A 27,838-nucleotide genomic window follows, 5' to 3' on the forward strand; every position below is an offset into this window, starting at 1 on the left:
ATTTATTTTTCTTTGAAAATGGGGAAACCCCAAATAGTAAATTTAATGGACGAAAATATTTTTTGACCAATGTAAAGTGTATTTATTAAAAGAATTCCGGGGATTTTTATAAACTGTATTACTTTATAAAAGAATTATTTGGAATCTTATGTAAGCTTATCAAGAAAACGCAATTCATTCGAATTTTTAAATATTTTCTTTAATTTTCTATTGGCAAAATGTTGAAATAACATCTATAATGGGATTTGATTTATATTAAAACTGAAAATTGTTAAATATTTATATTCTTCTTTTAATAAATATTCCATACTTCATCTTTAATTATCACAAACAAATTATTTTTAATTCTTATGGGACTTTTAGCAATATATTTAATAATAATAGAAATTTTTTGAACAGCAATAGAAAAAAAAAAAAATTTTTTTTAACTATACTGTGCGGATTGCATTCAAAGTTGGTTTATTGGTTATTAAAATTATTTACTTATCTATTGAAATTATTTCCAAAGTTTTAATAATTACTATAATTTTATTTATTGAAATTACTTTTTGTTAATTATTTTCGGATTTTATTACAAAATTTTAACTTATTAAAATTTTTCGGCTAAATCGAATTTTTTGCTTCTTTAAATTGAAATTTTAGGTATGCATATCTCGTTGCTGACTATTTTCAAAATAATTTGTTAGAAAAATATAATATGTACTATCTGTGAAATTCTTCAATGAAAAGTAAGAAAATAAGTCTCGTTTTGCCTTCTTTTTAAAATAAATATGTGCTAACATAAACTTTGATTGGAAAATAAATTTTTGTCTCGATTTTACAATTTTCTCTTTGTAGAATTTTAAAAGGAAAGTCTGCAATAGGAAAATAATTCTTTGCCACCTCAGACCTACCTTCATGCTTGGTTTTTGATTTAAGATAGACCTTATTAAAAAAAAAATGGATTTAAAAAAAACTTTTATTCGTATAATGGATTCACTTCAACTAACCACAAGGTATTGTTACAGAAAATTCACATTGCATTATTGTAAAAAATATATATATATAGTGTAATGTTTGCACCGTAGTTCTAGATTTTAGAAAAATAATTATTCAATAAAGGAACTATTTGAGGAGTGAATCCATTTCATATTTGAAGTAGGTCATGTCTATATATGTCAATGAAATCGGATTTTAACTACCTACCCTTGCTTGTAAAATAATGTCTTTGGCCTAAATAAAATGCATGTTTCCATAGAACTGTAACATTCAACCATCCTAGGTTTTTCTGCTATATTTTTATTTAAAGATTTCTTGATGCTTTCTGGTTCTTTTAAAGATTAAATTATTGAAGTAACCTGTAATCAATCGCATTTTGGTTTCATGTTTGAATGAAATTGAAATGTCGATAATACATTTTCTATATATTTATAAACAGAAATCACTTTTTAATAGTGGGTTATAAGTACTTGAATTTATCCTTATTAAAAAAATTTTTTTTTTCACTGCAAAATACTTATGATAAGTATTTTAAATGGCAAATTATCTCTTGGTTTGCTAGTATTCATTTTTAATAAATATATAAAGATTAGAAAGTCCCCTGTTCTATCTTTTCTGGTGGATCATAGAAATTTTATTTCAAAAAAAGTCCCCCCCCCAATTTGCAGAATTTTAATAAAATTTTCTATTATAAAAATATTAATCCATTAATCCATAGTAATAATTATGCAATATTGTAATAGATTGTGTAATAATGGATGATATAATTAACATATTAATTATATTATGCATTAAGGTAAAACAAGTTTTACAAAAAAAAAAAAATGTCTATGCTGTTTATGTTTGGTTACTAGACTGAATATTTTACTTCTATTAAATTCTCATGGTGACTGAAAATATTTTAAAATATTTTCTTTAAAGACTTTGAAAGTAACGGGCATACATTTAAGTATTAATTCTATAATTTTTGGTGATGTTATATGAATACTTATTTTGGAATCCCATTGCAGCCACTGAAGTAAGATGCTCCGAGCACTCCAAAGGTGGCATCAAATATGAGCTTGTTCTCTCAGAACCAGTTGTGGAATCGCCAAAACATGTTGCCCTCTCGCCTCCCAAATCGAATCTTTCCATTGAAGATATTGAAAAGAAACTCAAAGCTGCTGAAGAACGAAGACAGGTATATAATTTTTGTTTATTCTTAGTGACTAATATTATTGAACTGTTGTTTCTTAAGACCACTTCAAACTTTATTTTTTGCAGGTCTCTACTGAATACTCTTTGAGTTTCATTTTTTCTATTAAATTCAAAATTTTATATCTGGAGATCTATTTTATTTCATATTAATCTGATATTGAGCATTTGTTGAATTTCAGAAATCTTTATCTTGATTTATACTTACATACACTTTAAAAATGAATGTAAACATATATATTGTGTGAAACTCCATAGATTGCATCTTGCAACCTGTCTTAAATGCTCTTTTTATTTTTATATAAAATTTTAATCTATCATTATTTTATTAGCAGTTTTCAGACTGCAATTTTTCAGATTTTATTCTGACATTTTAATTTTGTTGGCAAAGTATTTCTTGTAAAAGAAGTACAGGAATGATCTTATAATTTCAAAATGATCTTCCATCTTCAAGTGAAAGTTTTTTTCTTTGAATAATAAATAAAACATTAGCATTAAGTTGTTATTATTGTAATGTTTCATTTAGTGTGTGTATATAAATTTTTGGAATACTTTGGAACTTTCCATATATTACAAATTTTGAGTTAAAATTGGCACAAGATGTTATTTGATTAAGTACATCTCCTTTCTAAATTATTATAATTACCTACAAATTAACTGTATTGATGTAATTTTAAAAATACATTTGGATATGAAAGTTTAAAAATTACTTTTTTTTATTGATATTGAATCTGCAATTTGTTTAATGCATAACTTTACAATGAAAATGTCTTTTGTTCTAGTCCATAGAACTTAAAAAGCTGGAATTTGTGACTGAGAAGCTAGGCAACTTGGAAAATGTCAAAGTTAAGAAAGAAGAATTCAACCATAATTTTATGCAGTCTTCTAAAGAAACCTTGGAGCAGAAGTTGGAATCTATGAAAGAAAATAGAGAATCACACTTAAAAAATATCCAAGAAAAAGCTAGAGAGATTGTAAGTGTATATTTATTTTAAAAATTATCTTTCTATTAATTATGCATCTTTTGCAGACTGTTTAGTTCTAAATTATAAAAATTAATAATTTTTTTCATTCAATTTAATAACTCTTTTTGAGCTCCAAGTTGTATACAAATATATTGCATTATGTGCTATTTTCCATCTACCTTAGAGTTAACATCTTAGGAAGATTTGTCCTGTTTCATGTGATAGTTGTATTGAAAATTTTTACTCTACTTTATTGAAATTTAAATTTTATGAATAGTTTAATTCTATTAGTTGCTCCCCATGAATGCAACTGAGCATAAAGTTTTAAATATCCAGAATTTTTTCTGATGAATGACTCAAGAATTTAAATTCATAATGTATATATAAGTCACCTTATGTAAATATTAAAAAATAAGTGACTGGATATATTGAATGAAACATTATCATTAATTTCCATTGCATAAGTTGATTTTGGCTTAATTTTTCCTTTCCTTCCAATTTGTATTTAAAATGTTTGCCTGATTATATAATTAAATATAATACATATCATATTTTGGAGTTTATTTTTACTTTTGATAAATATTCCACCATTTTTCTATTTATATCTTCTGTAATAGTTGTAGTTTTGAAATTATTAATTAATTGACATAAATCAAATAATTTTGATTTGTGATATTGGAGATTTGTTAAGTTTTAGGTAATTAATTTTTTTTGGAGTGTAATGATACACAATAAATATATCCTTGATTCATGTTTCATATACTTTTGAAATATCTAAGAGTACTCAAATAATAAATTATTTGAATAAATTTTTTAAAAATTTGGAAAAAATAACTTTTTTTTTAATTATTATTATTCTACATAAAATTACTATAATGGATCAATTATCGGATCTAAATAGTCATTTATTTAAAATTGATTTATAATTTGTATGTCTTATATGAACCAAGTATTAAAATGATTTCTAATCTAATTTAATAAAATTTTATAATAATAAGAAGCTATTTTTAAAAGAATTAGTTGAAGACTAACAGAAAAACTTCTAGTTGCAAGTATATTGAAACATTCAGTTATGTGATGGTCAAGCAGAATTGAGAGAACATATATTTCATTTACTATATTGAGGCATGGACATATTTGTTAAGTATTAGAAGTTGGATATCAAACAATATAGAAATTGTTTTACTATGATTGAATAAATATCCTATATTGTCTGGCACTTGTCCTGTGCTTTTTTTCTGCAATAAACTTGAATTTGTATCATTCTTGTAGTAAACTGGGCATATACTTCTAAAGCAACAAAGATAAATAGTAAAAAAAAAGTTATTTTTTTTAAATACATTTTTGTTATATAGACATATGTATATGCTAGAAGATCTGCACATCTAGATGGACTGTTATCCTTTAAACAAATATCTTTATCTGTCTTTCGCAGATTAACTAATACAAGTTTCCAAAAATCTGCACATTGGCAGTGCATAAAAAAATTTGTTACAACTCATTTTAGATATTGCATTAAAAATTTAACAATTTCTACATTACATTAAAAATTTAAGGGGATTTTCTCAATCCATAATGTTGACGAAAATAATCAAAATTTCAGATGTGAATATGTAGTATCATCAAAGTAAATAGTAAAGGTCAGGAATTTTGTGAACTAAAAACTTCCTTAATACTGAAATCAAAACTAAAAATAAATTAAATGCTAAAAATAAATTAAAACAAATAATGATCAATAGCAGAAAAAATTCCATATAAAGTAATTAACAATAATTCAAACTCATTCAAGAGAACAAGTACAATGAATCTGCATAAATTTAAAATAAAAATTGGAGATCTCAGCTAATTGAACTTTGCTGCAATCCAGCATAGAAAAGTGAATAAAATATTAAGTTTATTATCCTATTTTTATACAGGCTTAGCTTTATTCACAAACTTCTAAATTAATGAACTTAAATAAAAAAAAATTCTGGCTTGGCTGCTACATACTATGAAAAAGTTACCTACTACATAAGAAGTTTGGATTTCGCATTTGATTATAACAGACTAAAAGGGGCAGGGATATTCTTTTTTCTTCCAGCATTATATACAGGGATGATCAATTATATATACTGAATTAAACCAGTGTATTCAAGGCATAATTAGTATCAATATGAGATGGATAACTTTCAATTTATGATTTGTTCTCAATAATTTTCCCTAAACTTGCAGCTTTTATGTGACTTCCTGATTTTTCCTGGGGGTTAGGTAGGCAAGGGCCATATGAGTAATGAATAACTGAACTGAAAATGATTGAATCTGTTTTATGGTTCAAACATATTTATGAATTGATTATTTTGAACTGTAGAAAATTTTGATATTTACATATGTTTTTTTCTGAAACATAATTTTTAATTAGAATTATTAATCTAATGTCAAATTAATAATATTTAGTGAAGTTGAAAATATTGATATAATTAACTCGGTTATAGATTTTCTGTACTTTTGAAATTTTGTTAGTGGAATATAAAATTTTAATATTGAATTAAATTTCTTAGACAACCAAAGTTGAAGAAAAGCGAAAAGGTGGCAACTCTCCTGACAGAGAAGAAAAGCTTGAAGCCATCAAAAGGAAGTTGGATACTGCCCAGGAGCAAAGAGAGGCCATCCTCAATAATTTGCAAGACAAATTGAAAGAACATGTAATTGTTTCAAAAAAGTTTTTCTAATGCAGTTTAATCAAATTTTTAAACTATTAAACTTTATATTCCTTTAAAATTTTAAATTTAAGGAGAGTAACTTCTGCTCTCCTTAATTTTTGACCTTGTCAATTAGGAATTGATTTATCCTAAATTGCATGCTGTATCGTATAGTTAAAATATCTATATGATATTTCTGGGATATTCTATTTATAAAATTCAGAATATTGAACAACACTAGAAAAATATTGTACAGTTAGAAAACTCTATTGTATTTAAGTTTAAGATATTTAAACAAATGTTAATGTGAAATTATATGTTGGTGTGCTAAAACTATTCACCTTGCCTTTTTCAAAGTTTTTGAAGATGTGAAAGTGTTTTGTCAAAAAAAAGGGGGGGGATGTGAAAGTGTTTTGTCAAAAAAAAGGGGGGGAGGGGGCTTTTTTTTTTGTTTTTGAACTGAAATTTACTTAATTGAACATATATCATTTCTAAATTATTTGGCAATAAAGCTTTTTTTTGTCACTTTTTTTTATACTGATGTCAATCTTTTGCATTTTGTATATTATATTGAATTGGAAACATTACCTAACTAAATTTTCAAACAATTCTATTAAATGTCAGGTTATAATCAATTTATCATAACAGAAATGTAATATTTATTTACCCAATATGTTGTAAGATATTTGTCAGTATGAAATTATCCATTTTTTAAATTATATTCATGAATAATATCTTATAAAATAAAGCATGTAATATTGTATCACTTTTAAAATTCTAATCTTTTTCTACAAACTCCTCCCATTTTCCAAATTAGAGGTGTAAATTATGTTTTTTCAGCTGTAGAATTTGTATTAAATTTACCAATTATAAATTATGGTTGTGATCCTTTTTGTAATTTTAAATTTATTTATTTGACAAAATAAAAGTTTTAAATTTAATTTTTTTAACTTTTGTAGGGCAGTCAAAAATCTCTCAACTATTTTTTTCAATAAATATGTTAATGGATGATATATCAATTTGATATTTGATGTATTGTTGTGTTAAATTGTTTCTCCACAAAAGATTTTCATTTAAAAAATGCAATGAGTGCTGGAAAAAGTAAAGAGAAAGGTTTACATCCGACTTTAAATAAATTGTAGCAGTATCTTTTTACTAATTTATTTTTCACTGGAAATAAAAATCTTTTTGTAATACAAGTTGTGTTTAATTTAATGAAATCTATATATTAGGATAAACATATTGCTGAAGTGAAGAAACAGATGGAAGAACAGACTGAAAATCTCCGCGAGAAGAGCATCAAGAAATTGGAGCTAGCTCAAATAAAGAGGGAGTCTATGTTAAAAGAAATCCAAGAGAAGATGAAGGAGCATGTAAGTATTTCTCTCTTTTTAAAAAAAAAGTTATGTTCATTTTTTGCAAATATTTTTAAATTCATTTTTACATACTTTATTTTATTTGTTCCTTCAGTTAATTTTCATAAACAGGGTTCATATAGGTAGAATTCTAAATTCTACCCAGAGATGATGATAAAAGAAATTTGAAGTCTCTAAAAGTATTGAATTTTTAAATTGCGTAGTGGGGGTAAAATTTATTTTTGAATTAAAAATGTTTTTATTTTATATTTTGATTTATTGGAATTCAAATAAGCAAATTAAAAATTGTTAGCTAAACAGGGAATAAGTTATTGGATTCCAAAGGCTTCCAAAGTATTAAAGTACAAATATAGGGATAAAAAGATGAGTGTTCAGTTAATCTTTTGATTTAAAGAATGGTTTTGTGTTGAATAAAATAATTTGAATCTTTTTCAAAATAAAAGCCAAAACCCTGCGAAAGAAAATATTGCTATAAATTAAAAATAATTATAGTATAAATTTTTATCATCCATTTGTTCCCCTATTTAACATTGTAAATAAATCACTTTAATGTGGCAACATAGCTCTGATAAGTTAATATTTTAAATCAGAGAGATAAATGTATTTGCTGAGAGAGTGAAAGTACGAAACTTGAAGCAAGTTTCAGAGAAGTAATAGGATTTTATTATAATACAGTTGTGTAGAAGTCGGCATGTTTTTTCCTCTTCTAATTTTAGAGCAATAGCATTGTTAAAAATAGTTATGTAGTTAATGTTAAGTGCTCAGTAGTTAAAATCATAATTTTAAAAGTTAATCATAATGAAATTTAATCAGATTTTAAAAATTAAAAAGAGTATTGGAAATTCTGTAGAATTTACACCTCCTATATATTGTTAAATTTTATTTCAAATGATTTAGAATAATTCATGTTAATAACAGCAAAAAAAGAACGCCCCCCCCTTTTTTTTTTCAATTTAAATCTGAAGAAATTCCTCTATATTTGGTGTGAGAGCGGTGGAGGAGTAAAGTACGTAAATAAACTGCTTGGTCTTAAAATGTATGAACCCTGTTATTTATTTATTTTCTGTTATTATAATTTGTTCTTGTGTTATTGATTCAATTTTATAGGAATCCCATATTCTTAAAGTTCGACAATTAAATGAAATAAATCACGGTGAAGAACGATTGAGTCAAATTCAACAGAAACTGAACAGCGCTGAGCGCAAACGAACTATTCAATTCCAAGCTATGCTGGAAAAGCTCCAGGAACATGTAAGATTTCTACAACTGTGGTCATGTCCACACTTCTTGCTGCATTTAGGGATATTAGCTCAGCGGTTGCTTTATTTCTTGGGGAGAAAAACTGGCATTAAACTGGGTCTCTTTGCATCTGCTTCTAACTGCTTCAGTAGTTTATTAAGCCTAACAACCTTTTTAGAATTTTCTTGATATCAACTAGAGAATAGTTGGGGTTTCTTACCACATTACCTTATAGTTCTTGCTTTTGCAAATTTCTTGCAACAATCTTTGACTTCGTTGCACATTTTTTTAATCAAGCATTGTAAATTTCGTAAATGATTGTAAATCTTATGGCTGTTTCAAATTTAAAAGAATTCTCTTTCATTTCTATGCTTGGAAAAGTGCGTTTGAATAATGATATAACACTTATGACATGTACTGAATATTTTTCTTTGTCTACGACCATTGTGAATGATCTCTGTGATGTGCTTTATAAAAATCTAAATATTTTTCTCTTGCATCATGCAAAGCAAAACATATCCTACTTGGAATTCAGAAATTATTATAATCAAACTTCCTATTTATGTTCATGATTGCTGATGTAATGTATAAATAAATAAACTTTGATTTTGTCACTTCTTTTCAAATAACTAATCTTTTATGGGCAAATTGATTTTGTTGTCCTTTTTATTTAAAAACAAACCTAATGTTTGTGTTGTCGGATACCTGAAATGAAGATTTATCTTCGCTTATTTAACGACTGCAAGAAAATGTAAACCTTTTGGTTTAAAAACAAAATAAAAACCTATTGTATTATTTTCAGTTATTTGAAAATATATTCAATGAAGGCTAACATCATAAACTGATTATTTGAAAGTTATATTTTTTCTGATCAGGAAATGCCAATTTGTTTTGAGTGATGACATAAATCAAAGTTCAGCATTTGTTGGTTTCTTCTGCATTATTATGGTTATTTTAACCAGTGACACATCTGCTTTAATGTGATAAGATTTTAAACAATCTTCATAGTGATGAAATGGCGATTTTCTTATTCTATCTTAAATGGGAACAAGCATTAAAAAAAAATCTGCCTAAATGGCTTTATTTTAACTCATAAAATAGCATGAAAGCACACAATGTTTTTCTTATCTGTGATAATGGTTAAAAGTAATTCAAAGTATGTTTTCAGCATAAAATATTTCTCAGATTTGTGAGTATTATTCTTTCCCTCTGTTGATTATGCTTTGATCAAATTCTATAAATCAGTTCTTAAATTATGAATTACGACCATATATTAGTTTTTTCAAGTTTACCAAAACTATTAAGTCAGTTTTCATTGCTAATAACTCGTTATTATAATTCTGAAAGTTTGGAATTTAAATTGACCTCACATGTACGAGTAACAGCAAGAATTTGGTTAAATGTTACACCTGTGTAATATCAAATATCTTACTTGCTCAATATCTTAAATATTAAGGTTGAATTTTTAACATATCTAATCTGTGCAACACTTGAATCACAATTAATTTCTTTAAAAATAAATCTTATTACATATTTAAATATTAGGATTTCAAATTTTTACTTTTTCTTGTAAGTGAATTCGAGTTTATTTGTTTATTGAAGTGTGAAATTTCTGACAGTAAGATTTTATTGGGATTTTTTTTTTTAAACCTCTTGTTCTAAAATAATATATCCCAGGTTAAAATCTTTTGATGTTTAAATTAAGAAAAGAATGTTCTATGATTTAGAATACTTGTGCATTGGTCATTAAATTTTATGTTTTGATCTTCTGCATGTAAACTTGATTTTCAATCTTCGTCTCATATACTTGTACATTATTTGAACTTTTTCAATTTTTTAAAATAAAGTTTTGGATCTTTAAAATATTAATTTCAAATGGTTTTAGTATAATGAAGGAAAACTACATGTTTACCAATGTGGAAATAATTATATTATTGTTTAAAATGCACTGACAAAAAAAGGTTCTCGGATATGCTGCATTATTTAATTTTTTTTATACATTAAGTAAGTTAATGATTTATTTTCTTTTTATTAAAGGAATATATTTCTTTTTATCTATAGTAATTATTGGAAAAAAGAAAAAGAAAATTGGACCGTTTTATTTTACCATAGGTTTTGAATAGTCTGCCAATTTTTTGAAATTTATAATGAAAAATGAAATGATTGAATATTTGATATTTTTCACAAGAATGTTTAATTTAAATAAAATATTGAACACTGAAAGTATTAAATAGGTTACACTGAACTGATAATATTCTAAAGATTTGTAATCCTTTATAGAGAAAATTACATTAAATAGTTAGATTTCCTTTAATAAGCTCAAGTTTATCTAATCGATTAGGTGCCCTTTCTATTATGTTTTCTTTTTAGCTTATTTGTTTAATAAATATTTAGTTTGATTTCAGTATTAAATTGATTGTGACAATATAAACTTAGTTTCTTAGCTGTATTAAGTTCTATTAATACATTATTTATTTAAAATAAGGAAATCTTAATTTTGCTTTCATAAAGAAAATATTGGTTGAAAAGATTTGTTTTCATGATACATTTATATCCTGTTTCAGGAGCGACACATTGAAGAAGTGCGACAGAAAGCTATGTCTGTTAACAATGATGAAAACTGCAAAGAAAATTTATCGGGATAAATTTTCAAGCAAACCATTGTTTGCTGGAAATGTAACTGATTATTTTTATGTTCCAATCTGGCTGTTTCAACCTTAATTTTACTTCTTTGAAGCAAACTATGTGATTTGCATGAACATGGTTATTTCACATTTTGAAATATAGAAATCAGTGCTCCCACATTTTTGTAATGTCAGTTCTGCTGTGTGCCATAAAAAAAAAAAGAGAAATCAAATGATTCTTCTAACAAAGTTTAAGCAAATGGCTTACCAAAAATCGAATGTATGTGTTCTAAATGTCACTATATAATTCATTTTGCAATTTGTGCATTAGTGTCCACTTACCTACAACTGTAACCTGTTTTGCATTTCTTTTACACTAATGTCGATTTTATATATATATACTCTTATGGCCAGATGCTCTAGCCAATATCTGCAGGGCAGATATGTAACTATGCAAGAGGTTTTAATTTAACTGTTATTAACCAAAGTTCGATATTTTATGTACCAATTCGGAATATTTTGTTAACAAATTGTGTAGTACTTACAGAAATGTCTTGTGCCAGTCGTTTTGCACTGTTCTGGATTGTTGTGTCCCAACCTGTTATGTCATCTGAATATACTGCTGTGCCCTTTTTCACATTTTAAAGCCTTTAACTATGAGCATGTAATATCAGATAATTTCTAAATGGACCAATCTTGATGGTTAGCCTGTAGAAATGGGAATTGCTTTTGCCTTATGTAATTTTTGCGCACTGTGATTTCAATTTTATAGTGGTGCTGTCTGATATACTTAATGTACGTTAAGAAATTATTCTTGTATTTGTTTCTAACTTCTTTTTATTGCTATGTTCTATTTTTATACTGCTGTTCATTTGCATCCATTTTGTCTATATTACAACTTGTCTGCCTTATTAGCTAGGTCATATCAAATCTAGTGTCTCTACGTCAATTCCAAGGTCTTAATTGTTTGAAACCTCTGAAGCAACCGTATAGAATAGCTTATAAGAAGCGTAAGGCAAGAAAAACAGAATTAGCAATGTATCAAGCATATGATTAAATCTAGATTTGTTCATTAAAAATGTCCTACAAACATTTTACTTGTCTCTTTATTTGTTGTTTTTTATATTCATTTCATGACAGCGGTGATTTTCGAATTAATTTAATGAATGCCAGTTAGAATACAGATATGAAGAAATCCACTTAGAAACAATTGAAGTATCGTGAATGATCGTTTAATTTCTAAAAGTTCAAATTTCTAAATATCTGATTTTTAAATTTTTTTAAAAATAAATCTTGAGTGTATTAAAATATTTTTAAGGATCAAAATTTAATAAAATGAATAATTTAAAGATTTCTACAAGATTAATCCTCATCTGTCATCAAGAGGACACAAATATGTGGACATAATAATAGAGGGTGACAATGCTGACATATTTCAGCGTTGTTAGTAATCGGATTTTATTATTCTTCATGAATTAATTTTTATGCAAGAATTCTACAATATTTTTAATATTTCGCTACACTTGTATAAATTTGTTAACTTTAATAATAACAATAATTGATTAATGGAACAATAATCTTTTTTACTTCTCAGTATTTATATTTGATACAGCTCACTATTTTATGAAGTTCAGCTGTTTTGTTCGAAGACTGTTATGTCTGACATAGAAAGCAAATTTAAAAGAATTCGGTTAAACTGTCATCTTTATAAGTATGGAATGACACAATTAAAAGTTAAATTTTTTTTTTCATCGCACTATTTTGGATCCTAAATGATTATAAAATAGGTACATTTAAATTGTAAGTGGCAGCCCTAAATGGATTCAGTAGGAAGTTTCAGAGTTATTGAAATTCCCAGATTCTTTAATAATGATTAATTTTTACGTAATAATTCTACTATTTTTAATATCTCGCAACACTTGTATAAATTTATTAACTTTATTGTTCAATTAATAATTTTTTTTACTTGTTTATATTTGATATGGTTCATTATTTTATGAAGTTTTTTTGTTCCAAATCTATATTATGTTTGTTATTAGGAGGCTATTAAAAAAAATCATTTAAAATCTCACTACAATCATGGAAAGATTTAATTAAACATTTATAAATTTCTTCGTCATTGTACTGTATTGAGTTTATAGTCAATATAATAGATCCAAATGAATATTAAATGAGTCCATTTAAATTGTCAGTGGCAGTGTGTTCACAAGGAAGTTTCGAAGATATTGAAATTCTTGGATTCTTCAATGATGATTAAAAATTGATTTGAACTTCTAATATGAAGTGTAGTATGATAATGTAGGTTTTTGCAACTAATATGGTTCTGTGCGTAATAGTTTTTACTTTACTGATGGGCCCACCTAAAAATATATCCAAAAAATGTCTAATATTATGAAATGTATTAAAATCATTACTAAAAAGCTAATATTTTTATTTAATTGTATGAGAACTACTAAGAATGATTTTTCAAAACCTTGCTATTATGTTACAAGAAGTTATGTATAAAAAACATTGTTACAAAATGGAGGCAAATACTGAAAAATTGAATGAAATTAAAGGCACAAAAATAAAATCAATAGAAAGTTTATTTTTTGAATTCTAAAGTGATGTGTAGTAATGATTGCGTGATAATATATTTTAAAGTTATAAAGAAAAAAAATTGATATAATTTTGATTTAAAATTTTTGAAAACCTTTTTTTTTATTAAGAACCTTTTACCCTTTTTGTGTAATAAATTTCTATTTTGTATACAAAAATTCTCTACAGGTCTGTCTTGTAGACATTCAAAGAAGCTCTACAGTGTAGAGAATTTTAAATCGTACATTTTGTATGCAAGCTTAGTTATTTAAAAATATTTCATTTGAGATTAATAGAATTCTTTATATCTTCTTAATTGCTAATTATCATAAAATATTTATTTTTATTTGTTTAGTTTGCCTGTTTTTTGTTTTTTTTTGACATTTCAGAGACATTGAAACTTTGATTTTTTGAAAAAGATAAAAGAATGAAGAAATGCCCCTTATGGCAGTTTATTAAGAGGAAAAACAGAATTATTCTATTAAGTATCATTTAAATAATCTGAGCTAAATACAATTTAATGACAATGAAGAGGCCAAGGTGTCATAAGACAATATACAAGTTTTTCATCTTTTTTTTCTCTATAAAGTGGCTACATTTCTCAAGTTAACTTTTTGGAAAATCAAGTTTTGGTCCCTGTAATTTTACTCTTAACATTCAAAAATCAAGAATTGGCAATAGCGAAACAAGAGGGAGTAAAGTTTTTTTCATTTTTAATATATAAAAAACAGTACAAAATTAACAAACAAACAAAAAAACCAATTATTTAAAATATTTCTTTCCTAAAACGGAAACCAAATTCATCGCATTTCGCTTGCAAGGTCTTCGCCAACTGATTCGGCCCGCAGAAGAAAACCGTTACTTTGCCTTTCCGTTGCTCTGCAATTGATGTAAAAACCTATGAAGAGAGAGAAAAAAATTGCAAATATGAAGCAGTTGTAATCTTTAGTTGTTTGTGTCTGAGGGATATGCATTTAATGATTGATGACTGCAGAATTCAGATTGCAAAATTGCTTTAAGAGAAAAGCAATGTTAAACCAATGGAATTTAACACCTCAAAACTTTCTTACATACTCCAGAGTAAAGATTTATCTCCCTTCAACCGACATAAAAATTATAGACCTTGGGCCGTATGTGTTCAGATTTTTATTTTCAGAGTAGTTCCTCACATAAACGTTCTGCGTTTTGTAGTTTAATAAGGAAAACCAAATATGCATTTTGCACGCTTTTTTTTTGTGAATGAATTAAAATCAAAATTTGAACTACAACTAAAATTTAAATTTTTTTTTTTTTTTTTGCAAGATCACATACCAAATTTCATTTACTGAATTTGACACATTTACATACAGTTAGTTGTACAAACTGACAGACGGCCAATTCTTGACAAATTTGGTTTGAGATTCGATCTACATTATATATATAAAACTGCATTCCAATTTTTTTTTTAATACTGAAGTTTTATGCACTTACTAGTTATGTTCATTTGTACTAGGACAGATAGATCGACTTCCTGTGAATAGAACTTCATTTAATCTATAAATTTGACATAAAAACCACAAACCCAATTCTTCATCTAGCAGCTTAAAACATTTTTGAGTTATATTTCATATCTCAAAATAATATAAATGTATTTTTCAGACTGAGGGAGATCGGAACATTGGAAATTCTTCGAAATTCCTATATTGAATTTTCTAGTGACTATATTATTTTCTCTTTGCATATGAGGTAGTACAAGGTGTGTTCAAATGAAAAGGTACGAAAAGACAACGTGAGTATAAACGAAGATTTTATTCTATGTATATACCATAGGCCTGAGCATAACGAGCCGAAGGATTTCTTGTTACCAGAATTCCTGTGGCCGTGACGAAATCCAGTCCTTCGCAGCGTCCTTCAGTTCGCCGTCTGAGTTGAAGCGCTTCCCTTTCAGATGTTTTTTCAGGGGACTAAACATGTGAAAATCGCAGGGTGACATGTCTGGACTGTAGGGTGGATGGTCGAGCTGCTTCCACTTGAACTTGGCCAGTTTTGCGTGTGTGACCTTTGAGACGTATGGACGCGCATTATCATGGAGCAGAACCACACCCTCCGTGAGTAGCCCCAGTCTTTTGTTCTTGATGAACCTGCGTTGCCTTCGTAGTGTCTCACAGTACAAATCGGAGTTAATGGTTCTTCTGTGTTCGAGGAATTCAACAAGTAGTGCACTGCCACGTCAATTGGACGGCGCTCTTTTTAAGAGCCTCTATGCTCCGATCTACCCCGGAGACTCCAATCTCATCCCTATATGTCTCGCTACTTTTTCCCGTTGCGGCAGATGCAAATATGTTTTCGTTTACGTTTCTACGACATTTCGTACCTTTTCATTTGAACACCACTTGTAAAAAAATTGTCTTATTATAATATTAAATAAAATTCTTTATAAATACATATAATTATGCAGAAAAGTTGAATTTTTCTTTAATTATTTTTTATATTTTACTATATTTCCAAATTAATTAAAATAATTATTATGAAAATTAGAATTCAGTTTTTTCTTTCATATTCATTACAAAATATTGCTTTTGTAAGCTGTTTAAAATAATTTCGATTTTCTTATATTTTGGGTAAATACTACCCCTTTCCAAAGTGATTTCAGAAAAATTTCCCCCTTTTTGATATTCTGTTTTCCTATGGGGATTGGTATTAAATCACCACTTTTCAGATTAAACCACTTAGTACTCTTCATTTAAACTTTACTATTTTTGATATTTTAAGGAACCCACTATTGTTTTTGGACTTTTTAGAGATCTTTGGTTTCACGGAGGTGGTATAGCGCAGTTATACCACCTGGGATCAGAAACAACAACAGTATTCTTCATAGAGAAAGCCTATAATTGAAGGAGATTTGAGATTTTAATAGAACCTTTTGATTTTAACTTCTGTAAGAATTACCATTTCTTTGCATATTGATAATCATAAATACATTTAAGGATTATTTAATTCAATGCACAAGATTTTGAAAATTTAGTAATGGCAACAGTATAATTGCATCTGATACCAGCGGGTGTTGTCTTCTCAAAACTTTCTTTCATACTTTCTAATAAACTTGTGATGCCAGAGAACGTACTGCATGACATTGCGCTCAATAATTAAGAAATATGTTTTGGCGTGAACTTTCTAATAAACTTGTGATGGCAGAAAACGTCCTGCATGACATTGCGCTCAATAATTAAGAAATATGTTATGGCGTGAACTTTCTAATAAACTTGTGATGGCAGAGAACGTCCTGCATGACATTGCCGCTTAATAATTAAGAAATATGTTTTGGCGTGAACTTTCTAATAAACTTGTGATGGCAGAGAACATCCTGCATGACATTGCGCTCAATAATTAAGAAATATGTTTTGGCGTGAACTGTCTAATAAACTTGTGATGCCAGAGGACGTCCTGCATGACATTGCGCTCAATAATTAAGAAATATGTTTTGGCGTGAACTTTCTAATAAACTTGTGATGCCAGAGGACGTCCTGCATGACATTGCGCTCAATAATTAAGAAATATGTTTTGGCGTGAACTTTCTAATAAACTTGTGATGGCAGAGAACGTCCTGCATGACATTGCACTCAATAATTAAGAAATATGTTTTGGCGTGAATTTTCTAATAAACTTGTGATGCCAGAGGACGTCCTGCATGACATTGCGCTCAATAATTAAGAAATATGTTTTGGCGTGAACTTTCTAATAAACTTGTGATGGCAGAGAACGTCCTGCATGACATTGCCGCTCAATAATTAAGAAATATGTTTTGGCGTGAACTTAGCATTTTTACTGAATCTACCGTGTGGTACTTGGCGAGTTTTTATGATGATTAATCCCTGGCATGCCATTAATAGTATCTGAAAATCAATTTGTGCTTTACACACATTTTTCTCCATCAATTTGAACAAAGATTTAACGCAGAACTACGCTTGTAGACATAAAATCCAATTCCAAAAAGTCATTGCGTTTTAAAATTATTACGTTTACATGTTTCTGAAAATACAGATCGACAGTCTGTAACAATTAACCCGTTATTGGATTTGGCTCAAAAATTGATAAACGTCTACACTAAAGCTGTAAAATTTGTGTTCCGAATCTGATCTATCTTGCTCTCTTCATTTTGTAATTATAACTTATATTCGGACAGACAGACTTGCTCTGAACAGATTTTGCTCAAAATTTGATAGAAATATACAAATTTGGTTGTAAAGACAGTTTACAAGATTTCAACTGTCTAGCTCTAAGCGTTTTTAAGTAATCTCTGTCACAGACAGACGGACATTTTTCAAAAATGTATTTTTCGCACTCGCGGAGGTTTAAAACTTGGATATTCCTCGAAATCTCGTGTTCGAATTTTTTGACAATTATTATACTTTTTCTATACTTCGTGTACGAGAAAGTAATAACATAAGTACTAGCTTGTGATGACTATAATCCTCCTATGCATCAGCATTCTCTATGATTTATTTTAAGCTAATGCTTCTGATGAAACTGTCCATTGATTTAAGAATCTTTATAGCGGATGCTACGCAATGATTTCTTCTTTGAAACAAGCAAATGGACGCATATGCATTGATACTTTTCTACTCGAAAGAATTTTAAATCAAGAGATCGTTCCATCCGAATCATCAGCGCAGTTGATACTGATCCAGGTATTCCACTGATGCCACATCCACTATAAATAAGTTACGCTGATATCTGCATCGAACGACTATAGACATTACAAGCTAGTACCTGTCTTGTAATTATATTGTTACCATCCATAACTCACAAACTGCATTTTTTCGGAGCAATAACAAGGAGAATCATGTAGATTTTCACATCTTGGGATTTAATATGATAAACATGTTCACCATATCTCACCTTGTTCCAGTCGGGCCTGCCGGGCTGGGTTCGACTTTTAAGTCCAGTGATGAGGTCTCTCTTTTCTTTCTTGTACAACAAATCGAGAGCCATTTGCAAGCCGACTGCTTTCATGTCGTTACGATGTAAGGCGGAGGTGATGTACATGTGGATGTCCAAGAAGCGATCTTTCTCCTTCAACTGAGCTTGTTCCACTTCCAGTTCACTGAGAAGATTGACAAACCACTCGAAGCAGCGTTGGTTCCGATTCAGCCAAAAGAAATCCACCTAAAAGACGAATTACATTTAAAAAAAAATTATCTTGACAGAGATTCACTGATATTTTCATAACATGAATAGTAGATTACGAATAAGGTAAATTTTTATTTTTATCTTTTATTTTTGAAGAGATGCCGGCGTCCTGGCATAGGGGTAGCGCATCTTCCCCGTGATCTGGGCGTCCCGGGTTCGAAAGCCGATTCGGGCATGGCTGTTCTTCATCTGTGTTCTATCTGTGAGGTGTGTGAATGTGCCCCCCCCCCCTGTAAAAAGGGGTTGTGCAAGCGAATGTGTGAGTTTCATCTTCATATGAGCTAGAAGTCAGACTTCTGCCCTCGGGTGCTCAGGGGTCTTTACCCTGAGAAGCTACTGCACCCCCTTTCCGTGGTAACGCGGACACGACATCATCATCATTTTTGAAGAGATTCTATTGAGAATGCCTTGTAAAATTTAACATTAGAATGGAAATCCCAATTCTAAAACCGAAAGACGAATCAATTTAATTCCAACTATAAGACTAACCGCCTTGTAAATATTGGTCTACTCTTTCAATTCATGTAATTTTCTTCGTGTATTTCATGTTTGCATAATTTTCTTTAAAATGTGATAATAGTCCATCATTGTAAGCTGAAGCACTAGGGAAATATTCTTTAATAAATTGTTAAATATGACACTTATTTTGACGGCTTACTCCGTCATAATTTCAATAAATGTGTTGACTGAAAGCTGATGATACTTTGTGGGTGCTGAATCTTTTCCCGATGTTCAACTGATTTGTAATGCTTCTAGAACTTATTTTCTTTGAACTTCCTTATGAACTGAAGTCGGAATCCCCCACATTACTTCATTTGGCTCTGGGCTATTAAATGATGTAGTTAAAATAACAATGTGGCGAAATTTCTATTGGAGTTAGGATTGAAATCAATAGAAATGCAGGTTTTCCATTCCGAGATTGAAAAGATACAATATTAACATAGTCGATTCTTGCGGTGAATTCGGTATTAATTTCTTTTGCGTATAATTATTCCCTTATTACAATTGGGTATATGTGGACTCTATAACAAGTATGAATTAAAGATAATAAGATAGTTATGTAATAAAAATGGTTATTTATATTTTATATTAATTTGCTTTATTTTAGATAGTCTATATTTCATGCTTTGTTGCTTGGATGTATAATGGTTTGCCAATAATATAAAAAAAGGGGGGAAAAAAAAGAACTGAGAACTAGAAAACTATTTACTTTATTTTGAGAAATCACTTCACTCCAAGGCATTGCAGTCAATTAATTTATTTCACACAATTTTTTTTATCAGCTTCAACATGATAATGAATCATTCACACAAGATGATACGAAATTTCAAAAACAAATAAATATTCACATTTATGACAAAGTTTCGATATAGTTTAAATGATCTTTAAGATCGTCCGATGGGTTATATGGAAAGAGAAATCCATCACGCAGGATAATAACAAATGACGGTTTATTCTACGAATATCGTGGAAAACACGGAGCCCAAACGTATATAAAAAATAACTGTTACAGTCACGAACAGAATTGTAACAGCACTCAGCGAAAACAAGTAAAAGAAGCTCGCTCCGTGAATGTGCTACCTTCATGCAATCTTCCGTTTGGATTTAATGTCATGGAATTTTCTGAAAGGATTTCCAGATCTCGGTTCTAGTAGAAATTAGATTATATAATTTTTGCCTTTTCTAAAACTTCATTTTAACTGTCAAAGTTTCTCAAATTCGTTGCCAAATACGCCTCTGCGTTTAGAGGTCTTGAATCTGGCATCCATTCAGAGTCATTAAGAATTCCTGGAAATTTCTCTATCCAGCAATAATACTAACTTGGCAGAGAAGTAGTATTGCAGATATGTAATAATATTTACCAAAAGCAATTAGCTGGTATGGATACTACTTTTTTTGTAAATTAATTATGAATAGTATAAAATTTACCTTTTTGAGATGAACGTTGGATACTGGCATGGGATCTGACCACTTGTGGCTACAGTTTGGACATGTGTGCTTCGATTTACGATAGTGGTACATGACACTTTGCAAGATGCTAGCGAAAGGAGTCACTCCAATTCCTGTGGCGATTAAAACTGCGTGCCGAACCTGAAAGATATGGCGAGTTGGGGAGCCGTATGGGCCATCCAGGAAGACCTGTATCAAAAGAGATTTAGAAAAAAATTAATAAAACCAAAGAAAATCGATTACAAAATATTATGGTAAAATTAAAATATTATTACAAACTAAAAATCAAATGAAATCAGTAAGCATTTCCCCTTATTAGCACAAGATATTATACTATATCTCCACGATGTTATCCGACATTCTGAATACTGGCCAATGCTTTGCAGTTATCATAACAATGTTGTATGGCATTTTTTACTAATAGGGTTGTAACAATATTTGCCTAGAGTAAAATGTCACCGATTTCAGCTCAACAAAATAAAATTTATGAATCATTTATTTAATCTTTATATCATTTTGGATTTTTCAAATTTAGAGATTGACTTCGAAAACAATTTTATTTAGAGAAATAACTGAAGTAATTCACTTTCTTATTGCTCATTTTATTATTGTTTTTTTATAAATTCCGAACATCCATGTTTTTACTTTTTGCTTGATGTTTATTTTTTTAGAAATTTTATATATAAAATGTCTGCAAAAATCGAAGACAGGGAGTTCGAAGAAAGAAGACATTCATGTAGCATCTCTAAAGCATTTTAAATTTATAATAAATCTTATTACTAATGCTCTGAAATATATATAAATAGAATTGCACATTAGAAAAAAAATTGAATCAATATTGCAAAGTTAGATAAAAAGAAATCAATTTTCAGGAAACTGCTCGCTTCAGTATAGATTGTATAGTACAGTATAGTATATTGTTCGGAAGGATAATCACATTTCAAGAATTCTTCGTCATTCTTTGACCTTGATTTAGGGTTCATTAGATACATTTTGGCTCAATTTTTCTTTGACGTTAATGCGAGTGTCGTGCCGTTTCTGACTTTATTATTTTTATTTTAATATTATTGTTTATATGGGTAGTTGAAGAGGTAAAAAAGTTTTCAGGAATTGAACGACGAATATTTTATACATTATCATTAAATTTGACTGAGATTATCTACAGTTATTAATTATTACCACCAATAATAAATATAAAAAAATGTATCGTAAAAAGTTATTATTTTGTAAAAAAGTGAATTACCAAATTTTAAGATAAAAAAATCTTCCATTCATTCATCATAATTTAATTTTTAGGCTCCTTACAGTAAATACAGATCGCTCTAAAGTAATTTATTGCGAATCAATATTTTTTTTCTGACGATATCCGCTGTTTTTACGTCTCCTAAGTCAGCGAATAGTCCGAGTTCCTCTTAAATGTAAACATCTCCTGCAGTCTTTCTTCTCTTCTTTATTTTGATTAAATAAACGCATCTTGATGTATGTGCAAAAGCGCGGAAGGTTTTAGAATCCGAAAGTGAACAGTACATGAATTATATATATATATATATATATATATACAGTCAGTCACAAAAGTCTACATACACTGATCAAAATAAAGGTTTCTCAAAAAGCAATTAAATTTCAATTTTAAAAATCATATCACTCCTTCAGTTTTCTCTAAAAAATTTGTTTTCCAAAATAAAAATAATATGAAATAATAATTTCTAGGTAATTTTGTGATTTGTATAGTAATTATCAAGTCGCAAAAATCTGCATACACCTGATTGGAGGACGGAAAAAAATTTGCATACGAAGTTATTTTGGAAGATTGTCTTAGTTTGAGATTACATGTTTCGTTATCTATTCTAATCTTCATTTCCCGAGATTTTTTGACATTGTAACTTCAACAAAATGAGTCAGGGAAAGGAAACATCTTTAGAACTTCGAAATATGATAGTAAGAATGAAATGTAAAAAGAAATCTTATGCAGAAATTGCAAAAATTGTAAAGAAAAAGTTGGTCAACTGTTCAAACAATTTACAGAAATTATGTTATGCGTGGAAATGTGCTTAACAAATATCGATGTGGTCGTCCAAGGAAACTTAATGATCGTGATGCAAGAACCATAGTAAGAAAAGTGAAGAAAAATCCGAAAATTAGTGCTCCAAAATTAGCGAATCAAATTGCAACAGCTAGTGGAAAGAAAGTGCATCCAGAAACTGTTCATAGAATTTTTCGATCAGCCGGCTACAATGGTAGAATTTCTAGGCGAAAGCCGTTCATTTCATCTACTAACAAACAAAATAGACTTGATTTTGCTTCTGCACATATTGACCAAGATTTTAATTTTTGGAAAACAGTTGTTTTTACACACGAGAGTAAGTTCAACGTTTTTGGGAGTGATAACCGCGAAAAAATCTGGAGGAAAAAAAAAAAAAAAAACACACAGAAATGAATCCAGAGAATTTGACTCCAACTGTGGAACACGGTGGAGGTAGTGTTATGGTTTGGGGAGCAATGGTGGCCGCTGGGGTGGGCAATTTAGTGTTTATCGTTGGCATAATGAATCGATTTGAATACTTGAAGATTTTGCAAGGCAATCTATTTCCATCGGTTCGAAAATTGGGACTTCGGAACAACTTTGTCTTCCAGCAGGGCAACGACCCAAAACATACAGCTAAGATTGTTAAGGAATGGTTACTCTATAAAACGCCTAAACAGCTCCATTCGCCGTCACAGTCCCCAGACCTTAATCCCATCGAGCACCTTTGGGAGGAAGTTGATAGGAGAGTTCAGGAGCAATCGGAAACAAGCAAGGAAACCCTAAAGAAGGCAATAGAGCTTGCATGGTCTCAAATTACACCTGAGACGACAAAAAATCTGGTTATGTCGATGCCAAACCGAATTCAGGCAGTTGTTACTTCAAAGGGAGGTCCTACTAAGTATTAGTGTTACATTTTTTGGCATTTAATTCTAAAAGTTTGTATTGTTCTGTCTCTGTATGTAGACTTTTGTGATTATATAAATTAATATGTTGTTAATTTTTGTTATATTTTAACGAATTTGTTCATAATTTTTTTTACTAGATATGAGATATTACCCAAGATGTTAACGAAAATAAAGTTGTATATTCAAAAATATGAGTAAAGTGCTAGATCTGCGAACATTAGCGGGTGTATGTAGACTTTTGTGACTGACTGTATATATATACACACACTGCCAAATGCTATCAGGAGTTTTTATGAATATTCATACTTATAATATTTTCGCTTTTTGACAGTTTCTCACAAGATTAAGTAACTACTCATTCTATTGTACACCTTAGGGAATACTGCTGTAAATACGAAGTAGCAGTACATGCTCCCCTATTAGCACAAAATGCCGAACAACATTGTTACGATATCTTCCCAATTTGGTCAACATTCATCAAGGGATCATTGTACAATATCTTGTGCAAATAGGGGAGGGTTTAATTTTGAGTAAGATATTGAAAACTCTGAATTTGATTCTGAAACACATAAGCGTCTTATTTGTTTATTTATAAGTAAACGAATGTCTAAATGCAGTATAAGATTCAACAATAGAAAATGACCTTGTCTGAGATTCTATTTCCTTAACAGTCTCATTTCGGAATGGTTTATTGAAATTCCATTCATTTTGAATTTTGAAGATGGACCTTATTAGCACAAGATATTATACGATATCTCTACGATGCTGTCCGATATTTTGAATGGCGACCAATATCTAACGATGATGTTGGGCATTTTGTGCTAATAGGAAATCGGTCAAAGCTGTAATTCAAAATTTTATAACTTTTTCTTATCGACTTTACATTTCATAGGTAGATAGAAACACAATACACTTTATTTAGTTCTGTTGTACAGATATATATTGTATTATATTTTGACGATGTTGTACAATATTTCAGTTTAGACATCATCCCACAGTTTCTTACGCTACTTGGTATACATTTTCAAGATATTGTATTACATTTCAATTTAGACATTATCGTACAGATTTTATACTACTTAATGCATTTTTATGATATTGTACAATATTTCAGTTTAGACATTCTCGCACAGTTTCTTATGCTACTTGGTATAATTACACGATATCGTACAATATTTCAATTTAGACATTATCCCACAGTTTTTTGTGCTACTTATCATATATTATTACGATATTGTACAATATTTCAATTTAGACATTATCCCACAGTTTTTTGTGCTACTTATCATATATTATTACGATATTGTACAATATTTCAATTTAGACATTATCCCACAGTTTTTTGTGCTACTTATCATATATTATTACGATATTGTACAATATTTCAATTTAGTCATTGTCGCACAGTTTCTTGTTTATTATGATACGTGATATATTTTCATAATATTGTACAATGTTTCAATTTAGACATTGTCGCACAGTTTCTTATGCTACCTAGTATATTTTCACGATATTGTACAATATTTTAATTTAGTATTGTATTATCACACAGTTTCTTATGCTATTTGGTAGAGATGCATAGTCCACGATTTTTTGAATAATAAAAATAATTTTGCTATTGTTATTTTTAAATATTTGTTCCAAATATCTGTTGTTTCAGTTATATTATTAATTAAAAATTATTACTTAGTATTAAATATAAAATTTATTAATGGAAATAAATACTTAATTTACTAATTTAAGTAATGTGTGATTGAATTAATTTATCTATTTCAGCTTGCTTCTTAAATTTGATTTTTTTTCAAAACTGTTTGTTTAATTTCTTTATTGGAGTAAACCATTTTCTGAAAAATTTGAATTAAATATATATGTCATTTCTTTAAAATGTTTACTTTAGTTCTATATTCTACCAATAGATGGCGCCAGCAGTAAACAGAATATATACAATCAAAGTTGTCACAAGTAATTAAAAATGATTTGTATGGAATAGTTCATCGTCAAATCCGAATATCAGAAAGTCAAGGTCACTTCATGAAGTGGAGCGGCGACTTTACACTTTCCAGTGAAGTCACCGCTCCGATAAATTTCAGTGATATGCAATTCAATGATACGATAATTCTAAGAATTACCGGTCCGTTCACTTTTCAACCTATTCACAGATTTCTCCTTTTCTGTTTTGTTTGAGAGCTTCCATTGGACAGATCGTATCGATTGTTACTTTCTATCTTGATTCAAAACCTGTAATCGAGATATCACCAGTAAGATCGTATCAAGGATTTGAATCACAGCCCTCTTTGAAAAGTATTGATCACTGGTATTTGTGACTTTATGATATTGGTTACGTAATAACCGCTCGTAAAATCTTCGTCATCCTTACTATTTGGTATATTTTCACGATATTATGCAATATCGTGAAAACAATATTATATAATATTGTTAATTAATATTATTATACAATGTCCAAACTTCAAATTAAATAGTCACGCAATTTCTTATGCAACTTGGTATATTTTCACAATATTGTACAATATTTTAATTTAGGCATTGTTGCACAGTTTCTTTTGCTACTTAGTACAAGTCATGAATTACATTTTCGTTTCAACTTACCCTTAGAGGTTTCTGACTCACAACAACATTTTCAACTTCCACTTCTCTTTTCAAATCTTCCACTTCTGCCTCCATCGCTTGGGCATCTTTCTCCAACTCTGTCTTTACCTCTTCCTCATCATCTTCGCTGACAGTCGGCATTACAATCACAGTTTGACACCTTCTCAGTCCTTGCTTGGCCATGGAAACTCTCACCGATTTCCTTCGCCCTTTTGGGGGTCGTCTGCTCTTAACGGACAACCTTGAATCGCTGGAGAAGAGTTCTTCCCCAGTCGGATGTCTGCTGTGTTCCGCCAGCATACTTCTGATGTCTTCTTTGTTTTTCTGCTGAATGGCACGACTCGTTGAGAAAGACGTGAAAGACGTCCTTTGCCAGTGAGGAGGAGATGTAGTATCCTTACCAGTAATACTTTCGTTACTCCCATTGTTAGAATATTTAAAGGTATTATCGTCTTTTCCCATTTCAATTACAGATTGGTTGAGATTGTCTGGATAAAACGTAGGGTTGAGAAATGAAGAGTCATTCAACTCGAGTCTTATTTCAGAACCTGCAAAGAAATTTGGATTTAGTATTGATTAGAAAATTAGTTGCCTTTGGTGATCGGTTGGTTCATCAAGAATTTTGGTTCTGAAAATTATGAATTAAATCTCTTATGCAGAATTTAATATTTATGATTCCATGATTTTTTAATCCCAGAATGCATGACCTTTAATATTTTTTTTAAAAAAGTACATGTGTTTTGAATAGCTGCATATAATTTAGGAAAATATTTAAAAGTTTTTAGCTTATTTTTTTAATGAAATTTTAACAAAACTATTAAAATGTGCCAGTTGGCTACATTATGAATGAAACAATATCCATTATAACAATTTTGCAATAAAAGTAAAACCCCTTTTTACCAATGTATTTTGTTACAATGGAAATAAAATATTTTTATAGCCTTTTTAATGGTAGAGCCATTCATACAACAGCCATCTTGGTATTTTTTTGTTTCCAATTTAAATCTAATTTTAGTACGGTATTTACCATGTATCAGTGTTTCTGCAAATGTTTATCAAAACGCATTTAAAAAAGGATTTCCAAACGCACATTTTTGCTCTTTGAAACAGTCTTTTGAAGACTGTAAATGGAAATAAAAACGTGTAACAAAAGGGCTAGACAATCCATTGTTGGGTTAATCATTAAATTGTGACAATAAACAAGGCCGTGTTAGCCTATACTACTCTTTATGTATTCCATATAAGAAAGAGAATTTCAAGAAATTCTCTAGTTATTAAATTAATTGGAAAAACTGGTAAGCTGTTGTTAATTGTATCTTAAGAATTTGAATATCACTTCACCTTCTTAAGCATTCAGAATATGCTCTTACTATATGTTGACCAGGCTTGCGACGTGAAAATGCCGAAAATTCAGTTTGAAACCATAGATACCGGTCCTCTAATATATATAAAAAACACTCTCAAAAGTATTTGCCTAAAAATTTCCTTATTTTAATCATGATAGATCAGTTCTGACCAGATATATTATATTATATGAAGATATAATAGAT

General features: G+C 29.1%; 2 protein-coding genes across 9 annotated transcripts in view; one reads left to right on the forward strand and one right to left on the reverse strand.

Annotated features, from left to right (window-relative positions):
• The window catches only part of LOC129980810 (stathmin-like), a 154,468-nt gene extending 142,322 nt beyond the window's left edge, over positions 1-12,146 (forward strand). For 7 of the 8 annotated variants that reach the window (XM_056091200.1, XM_056091197.1, XM_056091199.1 and 4 more), the window contains 6 exons: positions 1,989-2,158; positions 2,955-3,146; positions 5,675-5,818; positions 7,048-7,188; positions 8,299-8,442; positions 10,995-12,146. In XM_056091200.1, coding sequence (XP_055947175.1) covers positions 1,989-2,158; positions 2,955-3,146; positions 5,675-5,818; positions 7,048-7,188; positions 8,299-8,442; positions 10,995-11,075 — 872 coding nt within the window. In that variant the 3' untranslated portion in view covers positions 11,076-12,146. The remainder of the gene's footprint in view (positions 1-1,988; positions 2,159-2,954; positions 3,147-5,674; positions 5,819-7,047; positions 7,189-8,298; positions 8,443-10,994) is intronic. The other variant, XM_056091195.1, reaches the window with a different exon arrangement.
• A 2,195-nt stretch (positions 12,147-14,341) lies between these two features.
• LOC129981715 (NADPH oxidase 5-like) overlaps positions 14,342-27,838 on the reverse strand; it is a 57,055-nt gene continuing 43,558 nt past the window's right edge. The window contains exons 12-15 of the mRNA XM_056092668.1: positions 26,289-26,836; positions 20,730-20,939; positions 18,510-18,776; positions 14,342-14,529 (exon numbers count right to left, since the gene is read on the reverse strand). Coding sequence (XP_055948643.1) covers positions 14,398-14,529; positions 18,510-18,776; positions 20,730-20,939; positions 26,289-26,836 — 1,157 coding nt within the window. The 3' untranslated portion in view covers positions 14,342-14,397. The remainder of the gene's footprint in view (positions 14,530-18,509; positions 18,777-20,729; positions 20,940-26,288; positions 26,837-27,838) is intronic.

The sequence above is a fragment of the Argiope bruennichi genome, chromosome 8 (genome assembly GCF_947563725.1).
Source record: "Argiope bruennichi chromosome 8, qqArgBrue1.1, whole genome shotgun sequence".
In the NCBI taxonomy this organism is placed as follows: Eukaryota; Metazoa; Arthropoda; class Arachnida; order Araneae; family Araneidae; genus Argiope; species Argiope bruennichi.